General features: G+C 41.9%; 1 protein-coding gene across 1 annotated transcript; it reads left to right on the forward strand.

The window, feature by feature from the left end:
• The first annotated feature begins 3,412 nt into the window (after positions 1–3,412).
• On the forward strand, positions 3,413–11,399 carry LOC121532310 (cytochrome b-245 heavy chain). The gene is made up of 13 exons (XM_041838179.2): positions 3,413–3,482; positions 3,784–3,879; positions 4,133–4,243; positions 4,504–4,588; positions 7,695–7,840; positions 8,647–8,828; positions 8,919–9,045; positions 9,160–9,252; positions 9,360–9,601; positions 9,835–9,997; positions 10,289–10,435; positions 10,545–10,669; positions 10,841–11,399. Exons 1-13 carry the CDS (start codon positions 3,438–3,440, stop codon positions 10,965–10,967), a joined length of 1,689 nt encoding a protein of 562 aa, XP_041694113.2. The 5' UTR covers positions 3,413–3,437; the 3' UTR covers positions 10,968–11,399.
• Positions 11,400–11,746: the final 347 nt, after the last annotated feature.

Here is an 11,746-nt window from a genome sequence, read left to right on the forward strand (position 1 = left end):
GACAGATGGGCTTTTAACTGAATACAACCAAACTGCAAATCATTCGTTCTGTATTTATAGCCTAAGCAAATGTAATTGTGTTAAGAGAAAATGTGAATGTGATCAAATTTGGTTTATATTCAAACTTTGGTTGGCTAGGATACCTAGGCCTTTTAAATCCAAAATTAAGCAGCCCTGTTAGTTCTATTGTCTAATCGCAGTTGTCTGTGTAATGGAAACTCCCCTGTTAGTCTAGTTTTCAAATGGAATGAATATGAACAAGTACAAGGTTACTGCAGTTTGACAGGGTTTCCATCCTCCCTACAGGGCAAGGAGTTTTTCCAGGCGTTTAAAACTGTGACCTGATTAGAAAATCTCTGTTCTCATCACAGCCCAAATAAAACTGTTTCGCAACTGACTTTTTCACTATGGCTGCGTTTACACAGGCAGCACAGTGCATCTCGCCCGGAGCAATAGAATAAAGTGGCTCGCGCTCTGCTCACCCTGACCAAAAGTTACTATTCCAGTGTAACAAGTTTTTAAAAAACTACCTGTTTAATAAATATATATATATATATATATATATATATATATATATATACAGTGCTGTGAAAAAGTATTTGCCCCCTCTAATTTTCTCTACTTTTGAATATTTTTGATATTGAATGTTATCAGATCTTCATCCAAAACCTAATATTAGATCAAGGGAACCTGAGTTTACAAATATTTTATATATTTAATGAACAAAGTTATGCAACACCCAATTCCCCTCTGTGAAAAGGTCATTTCCCCCTTACACTCAATAACTGGTTGTGCCACCTTTAGCTGCAATGACTCCAACCAAATACTTTCTGTAGTTCTTGATCAGTCTCTCACATCACTGTGGAGGAATTTTGGCCCACTCTTGCATGCAGAACTTATTTAACTCAGCGACATTTGTGGGTTTTCAAGCATGAACTGCTAGTTTCAAGTCCTGCCACAACATCTCATTTGGGATTAGGTCTGGACTGACTAGGCCATTTCAAAACTTCAAATATGTTGCTTTTTAGCCATTTTCACGTGTGACTTGATTGTGTATTTTTTATCATTGTCTTGCTGCATGACCCAGCTGCGCTTCAGCTTCAGCTCACAGACGGATGGACTGACATTCTGCTGTAGAATTCTCTGATACATGTCGTCCAAAAAGTTGACTCAAGTTGACCTGGAAGCACCTGGATGATCATCAAGACTCTTGGAAGAATGTTCTATGAACAGATGATTCAAAAGTATAACTTTTTGGACGACATGGGTCCCATTATGCCTGCCGAAAACCAAATACTGCATTCCACAGTAAGAACCTTATACCAAAGATCAAGCATGTAGTAGTAGTGTGATTGTTTGGGGATGCTTTGCTGCCTCAGGACCTGGACGACTTGCCTTAATAGAAGAAACCATGAATTCTGCTCTGTATCAGAGAATTCTACAGGAGAATGTCAGGCCATCAGTCTGTGAGCTGAAGCTGAAGCGCAGCTGGGTCATGCAGCAAGACAATGCTCCAAAAACACATAAGCAAATCTACATGAAAATGGCTAAAAAACCTCACTGATGCTCTTGTGGCTGAATGGAAGCGAGTCCCCGCAGCAATGTTCCAACATCTAGTGAAAAGCCTTCCCAGAAGAGTAGAGGCTGTTATAGCAGCAAAGGGGGGACCAACTCCATATTAATGCCCATGATTTTGGAATGAGATATTCGATGAGCAGGTGTCCACATACTTTTGGTAAGGTAGAATAGTACATCTAAAGATACTGGAGGAATAATGTTCCCATGTTCTATCGAAAATGTCACATACAGTGCTGTGAAAAAGCATTTGCTCCCTTTCTAATTTTCTCTACTTTTGCATATTTGTGATACTGAATGTTATCAGATCTTCAACCAAAACCTAATATTAGTGAACAATATGAGTTAACAAATAGCACAACAATTACATACTTCTTTCATTTATTTAATAAACAAAGTTATGCAACACCCAATGCCCCTGTGTGAAAAAGTAATTGCCCCCTTACACACAATTAAGTCAAGTAATCCAGGTCCTGAGGCAGAAAAGCATCCCTAAACTATCACACTACCACCACCATGCATGACCGTTGGTATAAGGTTCTTACTGTGGAATGCAGTGTTTGGTTTTTGCCAGGCATAATGGGACCCCTGCCTCAGGACCTGGACGACTTGCCTTAATAGAAGAAACCATGAATTCTGCTCTGTATCAGAGAATTCTACAGGAGAATGTCAGGCCATCAGTCTGTGAGCTGAAGCTGAAGCGCAGCTGGGTCATGCAGCAAGACAATGCTCCAAAAACACATAAGCAAATCTACATGAAAATGGCTAAAAAACAACACATTTTACGTTTTGGAATGGCCTAGTCAAAATCCAGACCCAATTGAGATGTTGTGGCAGGACTTGAAACGAGCAGTTTATGCTTGAAAACCCACAAATATCGCTGAGTTACAGCAGTTCTGCATGGAAGAGTGGGCCAACATTCATCCACAGCGACGTGAGAGACTGTTCAACAACTACAGGAAGTGTTTGGTTGGAGTCATGTCACACAGGGGCATTGGGTGTTGCGTAACTTTGTTTATTAAATACATGAAATATGTATGTAATTGTTGTGTTATTTGTTCACTCAGGTTCCCTTTGTCTAATATTAGGTTTTGGTTGAAGATCTGATAACATTCAGTATCAAAAATATGCAAAAGTAGAGAAAATTTGAAAGGAGGCAAATACTTTTTCATGGCACTGTATAATCCCCTGGCTAATGACACAACCACAGAGCAGGCTCAACTTCCCCGGCTGCCATATATGCCATAAATTGTCTGTCTTTCACTTAAACAATGGGGATGAACCAGACCTTGCGGGGCCCGCGCAACTGCCGTACGCCACTGGTTTCGAAAGTAGGGTTATATAGAGAAAATATATGAAGATAGTGCCTTAACTACTGCATTGTTACTTGAATTTAAAGTCGTTGAATACGAAATGCTGTAATATAAATCATATTTTGTCTTTCATTATTTTACCAGTAGCCTTTGATATTGTTTCCAGAAAAAAATATATAGCGCCATGGGAACGTAAACGTGAGGCCTGTAGATGCAGACAGATATAGTCGGACTGGCTCTTTCTCAATTGTCTAAAAATCCACCCTCTTCTTGGACCCCAAGAGCCAGCTAGTCAGTCAAAAAAAAGACAATTCTTCGTCATTCCACTGACATGCGGAATGGCATGCTCACATTTCGCTTTCAACAAACACAAAGGATTACTTTACTCGTTGAGTAATGCAATTGTATAGACTGTGCGTTTCCTCATGTCATAACTTGGACTAGTGACTGACTTTAAATGGGCGGGGTGTGAACATACGTTGTATAAAAACGACAGGTAACGATGTAAAGACCAGTAGCGTCACCCGTGGATGGCGAAATACTTTCAAAATGGGCAACTGGATCATTAACCATGGACTGTCATCCTTCATACTGGTAAGAACATGATTATTACCTTAATCATCTTCGACAGTGTAGGCTATAGTTATTGTATAATGTAAATGAATGCGATACATTTATTTGGGCTGTTATCTGGACTGCCAGACAAAGCCCATCTGAGTGATGACCCAGATGCGCAATATCTCTCCAAATGCGCAAAATAATATAACTATGGTTAGCCATACTGAAACCCTAAAATATATGTTATTTTTAAGAGTATAAATATAAGACTAAAATACTATACAATAGTCACGATCCTGCTGTTTGGGTAATGATCTCCTCCTGGCTGGACGTACAGGTGGTCTGGATGTCCATCAACATATTCCTGTTCCTTTGGTTCTATTTCTTCTACGACTTGGGGGATCAGTTTTTCTACACACGCCACATTTTAGGGGTGAGTCTTACCATACTATTTAGGGCTTAGGTAATATAAACATACTACGTGCTCAATAATGCATGCATTTGACTTAAATAGGACAAGTATCCAATTTCCGATGTCCGTAGAATTTTCGTTCAATATAATTACAAAGTTTTAACTGAGTTTTACCTGTAGCTTACACCATTCTTTATAAAAGGACAGATGCCACAGAGGGTGTGTATAGCATAACACACTGCACAGGTTGACATGGGTGTCTTTGGGCTTTCAGTCTGCCTTGGCCTGGGCCAGAGCCCCTGCAGCCGTCCTCAACTTCAACTGCCTGCTGATTCTGCTGCCTGTGTGTCGGAACCTGCTGTCTCTCATCCGGGGCTCCTTCATGGTATGACTAATTCTGAGTGACAAGGGCCCAGGGTGGGGACATTCATTGTGCAAGTGTCTAATTTGTCATCAGAGAATATTGTGGCTGTAATTCCCTGTGTTCTGTAAATTACTATGTAGTTATATTGTCTGATGACACCTATAACAGAACAGACTTGTATGGTTGAATTGTTTTTCCAATAGGTGAGAAAGGTCTTTAATTGACTTTGATTGTAATCTTCCTTAAGATTTTTCTTGAACTTTCTTGTGTTGCTTTTTTAGTGCTGTGGGCGAACTATGAGAAAACAGCTGGACAAAAATATCAGTTTCCACAAGCTGGTGGCCTACATGATTGGCCTGATGACAGGTATGTAACACTTGCTTCCTGGTAGGTAACCAGCTGAAAACCCCTAACCTGAAGCCTTTTGCACAGATAAATACCTTACTCTTAAACAAAGTTAGATTTTTGTCGACAGTACTTATGAAGTGTGTAAGATTTATGTGAAATTGTTACCAGTATTATTTAGTCACCACAAAATATGACACTTTCTCATTGTGGTGAAGGCATATGCGATAATAAATCTATCTTTATCTTTTTCACCCCTTGACTAGATAAAGGGAGGCAAGCTAATTTTATTATTTTATTTTACCTTTATTTAACTAGGCAAGTCAGTTAAGAACAAATTCTTATTTACAATGACGGCCTACACCGGCCAAACCCGGACGACGCTGGGCCAATTGTAAATATGGACTTAAGGTCTATTGTATTATATGGGGAAATCCTGACCTTGGAGAGACTATCGCTCTCACAAAGTCTGACTCAAGAAGGACAAAGGAAACAGCCCAGCTCTTAGAAAACATACAGTGCCGTGAAAAAGTATTTACCCCCTTTCTGATTCTCTATTTTAGCATATTTTTTATACTGAATGTTAGCCGATCTTCAACCAAAACCTAGTATTGAATAAAGGGAACTTGAGTTTACAAATAGTATTTAATTAACAAAGTTATGCAACACTTAATGCCCCTGTGTGAAAAGTAATTGCCCACTTACACTCAATAACTGGTTGTGCCACCTTTAGCTGCAATGACTGCAACCAAATGACTCCTGTAGTTGTTGATCAGTTTCTCACATCACTGTGGAGGAATTTTGGCCTACTCTTGCATGCAGAACTGCTTTAACTCAGTGACGTGTGGGTTTTCATGCATGAACTGCTCGTTTCAAGTCCTGCCACAACATCTCAATTGGGATTAGGTCTGGACTTTGACTAGGCCATTCCAAAATGTATTTTTTTTGCTTTTTAACCATTTTCATGTAGACTTGATTGTGTGTTTTGGATCATTGTCTTGCTGCATGACCCAGCTGCCCTTTAGTTTCAGCTCACAGGCGGATGGCCTGACATTCTCCTGTAGAATTATCTGATACAGAGCTGAATCCATGGTTCCTTCTATTAAGGCAAGTTGTCCAGATCCTGAGGCAGGGGTCCCATTATGCCTGGCAAAAACCAAACACTGCATTCCACAGTAAGAACCTTATACCAACGGTCATGCATGGTGGTGGTAGTGTGATAGTTTAGGGATGCTTTTCTGCCTCAGGACCTGGATTACTTGACTTAATTGTGTGTAAGGGGGCAATTACTTTTTCACACAGGGGCATTGGGTGTTGCATAACTTTGTTTATTAAATAAATGAAAGAAGTATGTAATTGTTGTGCTATTTGTTAACTCATATTGTTCACTAATATTAGGTTTTGGTTGAAGATCTGATAACATTCAGTATCACAAATATGCAAAAGTAGAGAAAATTAGAAAGGGAGCAAATGCTTTTTTCACAGCACTGTATGTGACATTTTCGATAGAACATGGGAACATTATTCCTCCAGTATCTTTAGATGTACTATTCTACCTTACCAAAAGTATGTGGACACCTGCTCATCGAATATCTCATTCCAAAATCATGGGCATTAATATGGAGTTGGTCCCCCCTTTGCTGCTATAACAGCCTCTACTCTTCTGGGAAGGCTTTTCACTAGATGTTGGAACATTGCTGCGGGGACTCGCTTCCATTCAGCCACAAGAGCATCAGTGAGGTCTGATACTGATGTTGGGCGATTAGGTCTGGCTCGCAGTCGGCGTTCCAATTCCTCCCAAAGGTGTTCGATGGGGTTGAAGGCAGGGTTCTGTGCAGGCCAGTCAAGTTCTTCCACACCAATCTCGACAAACCTTTTCTGTATGGACCTCGCTTTGTGCACGGGGGCATTGTCATGTTAAAACAGGAAAGGGCCTTCCCCAAACTGTTGCCACAAAGTTGGAAGCACAGAATTGTCTAGAATGTCATTCTATGCTGTAGCGTTAAGATTTGTCTTCACTGGAACTAAGGGAACCATGAAAAACAGCCCCAGACCATTATTCCTCCTCCACCAAACTTTACAGTTGGCACTATGCATTGGGGCAGGTAGCGTTCCATGGCATACGCCAAACCCAGATTCGTCCGTCGGACTGCAAGATGTTGAAGCGTGATTCATCACTTCAGAGAACGTGTTTCTACTGCTCCAGAGTCCAATGGCGGCAAGCTTTACACCACTCCAGCCGACACTTGGCATTGCGCATGGTGATCTTAGGCTTGTGTGTGGCTGCTCGGCCATGGAAACCCATGTCATGAAGCTCTCGATGAACAGTTCTTGTGCTGACGTTGCTTCCAGGGGCAGTTTGGAACTCAACGATTGTTACACGCTACGTGCTTCAGCACTCGGCAGTCCCATTCTGTGAGCTTGTGTGGCCTACCACTTTGTGGCTGAGCGGTTGTTGCTCCTAGACGTTTCAACTTTACAATAACAGCACTTACAGTTGACCAGGGCAGCTCTAGCAGGTCAGAAATTTGACAAACTGACTTGTTGGAAAGGTTGCATCCTATGACGGTGCCACGTTGAAAGTCACTGAGCTCTTCAGTAAGGCCATTCTACTGCCAATGTTTGTCTGTGGAGATTGCATGGCTGTGTGCTCGATTTTATACACCTGTCAGCAACAGGTGTGGCTGAAATAGCCGAATCCACCTAGTTTTGTATATATAGTGTATATTGAGGATGTCATTGAAAACCTCAGCTTCTGTTGAAATACCAGTACATTGGTCAACGTAGATTGAAATGCTTGAGGAACGGATAACCACTTTCCAACACTACTTCTTTAATGTTATTATCCGTGCCATTATCTCTGTGCCAAGATGAGTGGTGAGATACTGTGTCTATCAGCCCAATTTGACTTGATTTCTATGCTTTTACTTCTTCTTTAGAATGTAGCAGTGGTATCTAATCAAGGCAGTGACTTATGTCCAAAGTCTCATAAGTAATTAACCTTCACTGCCCTGAATGGATGTCAAATTTGGGGGTGGAATGATCCTGTTGAACAAATGAGGAATCTCTATTCTATGTCCTAATGCTACATGAAATGTTGCTGTTTCTTTTCCTCGTTTTGGTGCAGCTGTTCACACAATTGCCCATTTGCTGAATGTGGAGTGGTACTACAATAGCAGGCTTGGGGAGTATGATGACCTCAGCACGGCCCTGTCCAGCCTGGATGACTCGGGCAACAGCACCTTCCTGAACCCAATCCGTTCTACAACCACTGTACGGCTTACAATGTTTTAATTTTATTGTTATTTTACCAGGTTGGTCTCATTGAGATTAAACATTTCCTTTGCAAGAGACCTGGTCAAAAAAAGCAATACATAAAGTTTCAAACAATTAAAACAAAGCACTACAGTTTAAAACATCACTCATTGTTATGGGAGGAGTGGTTCAGCTAGGGGTCAAAACATTGACGGCCCTTAAATAGTTTTCCACCATAGATTTTACCCTAGCAGCTGTTGGCCATTGGAATATATATATACTACCGGTCAAAAGAACATCAAGCGCTATGAGTTGGACCGCAGAGTGAAGGAAAAGCAGCCAACAAGTGCTCACCATATGTGGGAACTCCTTCAAGACTGTTGGAAAAGCATTCCTCATGAAGCTGGTTGAGAGAATGCCAAGAGTGTGCAAAGCTGTCATCAAGGCAAAGGGTGGCTACTTTGAAGAATCTCAAATATGAAATATATTTTGATTTGTTTAACAATTTTGGTTACTACATGATTCCATATGTGTTATTTCATAGTTTTGATGGCTTCACTATTATTCTACAATGTAGAAAATAGTAAAAATAAAGAAAAACCCTTGAATGAGTAGGTGTGTCCAAACTTTTGACTGGTACTGTATATATATCGTACTGTATTATAATGCTTTGTATGTTATTGTAACTAAGGCCCAGAGTGTTTCCTAGTCAGGTCTGGTCATCAGAAGAAACTCCTGGCACAGAGTAATTTTAGAGGTCTTATATAGGCCTAGAGGTCATGTGACTGACTTGTGTGTATTCTGATTGGCTCCTTCTCTCTCAGACTCCGACCCTCCTGGTGTTCACCAGCATCGCTGGGATCACAGGCGTAATCATCACGCTGTCACTCATCCTCATGATCACCTCATCCATGGAGGTCATCAGGCGCAGCTACTTTGAGGTCTTCTGGTTCACACACCACCTCTTCATTGTCTTCTTCGCTGGGCTGGTCATCCATGGAGCCGGGTAAGGCTCGCTCAGTCCCAGCTCCCATTCATTTCAAGTAGAAATATTTGTTTTGGATCAAGAGTTAATGGCTTTGTCCTTTGTCTACAGACGCATCGTGCGAAGTCAGACAACCACCGATCCACCACATAATACCACCTTCTGTAAAGATCGGACAGATGACTGGGGGATGATTCCGGAGTGTCCCATCCCTCAGTTTGCAGGGGGGTTCCCACAGGTAAGCGATTCCTCAATGACACCTACAACCAAAAATAACTTATGTGAATCCCAGGCGTCATGGTAAGAGAATTGTCTCAGAAACAATATATCCTGTGTTCCCTTGTCCCTACAGACCTGGATGTGGGTGATCGGTCCCATGGTCCTCTATGTGTGCGAACGCTTGCTGCGCTTCGTCCGCTACATGCAGAGCGTCAAATACAGAAAGGTGTGCACTGCAGTAACAAGCAGCTTTTCTGTGTAATTGATGATAATTGTGTTTTCCATTCCATAAACAGATAATCAACATCTGTCTCTCCAACTCTCCTCTCTCAGATAGTTATTCGACCGTCCAAAGTGTTGGAGCTGCAGCTGGTGAAGAACGGTTTCAAGATGGACGTGGGTCAGTATGTCTTCCTCAACTGCCCAGCCATCTCCCAGCTGGAGTGGCACCCCTTCACCATGACCTCGGCCCCTGAGGAGGACTTCTTCAGCGTGCACATCCGCTCCGTGGGGGACTGGACCCAGAAACTCATCAGCATTGTGGAGCAGCTTCCTGAGGGGGATGAGGGACCCAAGTAAGTTACTCCTCTTTATAGAAAAGCAGCCAATGGCTTATACTGTAGCAGCATGTTCCTAATCTCAGTGGATAAGGTGCATCAATGCATGATTTCTGTGATAAGTCCAAGTTACATGCACAGATTTCAAATTGGAAACCATTCCTGAATGCATAGGAATTAGGTTTAGCTGGTCAAATCTTTCTGTCCTCTCTTCCTGTTTGCCATTGTTTGACCTTTGACCTGTCCCTCAGAATGGGTGTGGACGGACCGTTTGGTACAGCCAGTGAGGATGTGTTTGACTACGAGGTCGCCATGCTGGTTGGCGCTGGCATTGGAGTCACCCCCTTCGCCTCCATCCTCAAGTCCATCTGGTACAAATTCAAAGAATCCAACCCCAAGCTACGCACCAGAAAGGTAGGGAATACATTGATACTCTATGGCTTTCCATTGAAGCGACTAACCAGACAGCTTTAGTGCTGCTAACCAGTCTAGCATGTTTACAAAGTGGACAGATTCCATGATGCACCTGAATGTTGTCTGAGAACAATTATTTTTTGTTGTTTCTTACGCAAAAAGTCAAGCAAACCTTGGTTTCCTGCTATGTGAACATTAACATTTTTCACGGACTATTGCCAGCATGGCATGTTATGCGTTTGGTATTCCTTTGTTTGAAATCACATTCTCATGTTTACTTCCTGGTTGCAGATCTACTTCTATTGGTTGTGCAGGGAGACGCATGCCTTTGAGTGGTTTGCAGATCTGCTGCAGGTGCTGGAGAGGGAGATGGAGGAAAGAGGCATGGGAGACTTTCTCACCTACAAACTCTACCTCACTGGATGGGATCAGAGCCATGTACGTGAGGCAGCATACATACACCCACCAACAATCTTTATTACCGTATTCCACTGTGAGACATGTACTAGTTGTGGTAGCGTCTGTTCACTATCTTTCTTCCCCATAGGCAACTCATGTGATGGTTCATGCCGATGAGGACACGGATGTGGTCACTGGTCTGAAGCAGAAAACCAACTATGGCAGGCCCAACTGGGATAAGGAGTTTGAACAAGTGCGCAAAGAGAATCCGACGTAAGTTTGTTTACAACACATTTTGGCACGACAGTATTCCCTTATAAATCAATTTTGGACAGTGTAGTTGGTAGTTAATAGCAGGGGTATTATTTCTAAAACATATAGCTTGGTGTGTACCCTACATTGGCTAAACTACTATATATTTTGGTCTCTTATCAATGTCCACAGGTCAGTGGTGGGCACGTTCTTGTGTGGCCCTGCAGTCTTAGGTACAGTCTTGTCAAAGAAATGTGTCAAATACACGGACGTCGATCCCCGAAAGACCAAATTCTACTTCAACAAGGAGAACTTTTGAGCAAAACAATGTCTAATCTGCTCCCCATGAAGGAAAAGCTGGTTCTTTGCTCTTCCAAAATGTTTGCAACAGAGATGTTTTAGACCATTCATCTGAACACAATGGATGATGACCGATCCTGGTACGCTGTCTAATACTTATTTTACATAGGATTCACAGTATGTTGCCTGTAAAAACAATTGTGCAATGTCTGTATGATCCCATTTCAAATGGCCCCATCTTTACCTCTTTCTTGTCGGCATTCACCATTTATATAGCCATTACTTAGGCAGCAACTGAGCAAGAGACATTCAACTTTGACCATGTTGTTGTGACTGTTGTCATGGTAACCTGATGCTGCAAGCAGCATTGAGCTTGCCAGTTTGTAGTCCTAAAAACCGGACATTAAACCCACAGATAGAACAATGAGACAGATATTTCACCAGATGTATAAATGTGAAGCATTCGCTTGGCATTTCCACTCACTACCAAATATGGTAGTGAGATGAAGCCCAGTGGCCGGCAGTGGGAGAAGATGGAACGAGATAGATTTTGTCCGACATTCTGCACATTTTCTCATCGATGAAACATTTGATCTCAATAGTTTTATGTTCCCAAAACTATAATCTGTTACGAACCGAGTGGACTAAGTTTTGTAGACTTTACCCTTTGCCAAAGTTTCAAAAAAGTATGTTGTTTAGAAGGAGCCCAAAGGTGAATTGAGTTATTGCACACGCGCACTTCACAAAGTAGGCGTTCCCTAACAGAAATATGCAAATGTCTGTTAGAATGCGCCAATA

The sequence above is a fragment of the Coregonus clupeaformis genome, chromosome 2 (genome assembly GCF_020615455.1).
Source record: "Coregonus clupeaformis isolate EN_2021a chromosome 2, ASM2061545v1, whole genome shotgun sequence".
Taxonomy (NCBI): Eukaryota; Metazoa; Chordata; class Actinopteri; order Salmoniformes; family Salmonidae; genus Coregonus; species Coregonus clupeaformis.

Coding starts and splice junctions, on each gene's coding strand:
- LOC121532310 (XM_041838179.2), top strand. CDS start 3,438: ATGGGCAACTGGATCATTAACCATGGACTGTCATCCTTCATACTG. Junction 10,436..10,544: donor CTGGATGGGATCAGAGCCAT/GTACGTGAGGCA, acceptor TCTTCCCCATAG/GCAACTCATGTGATGGTTCA. Junction 10,670..10,840: donor GTGCGCAAAGAGAATCCGAC/GTAAGTTTGTTT, acceptor CAATGTCCACAG/GTCAGTGGTGGGCACGTTCT.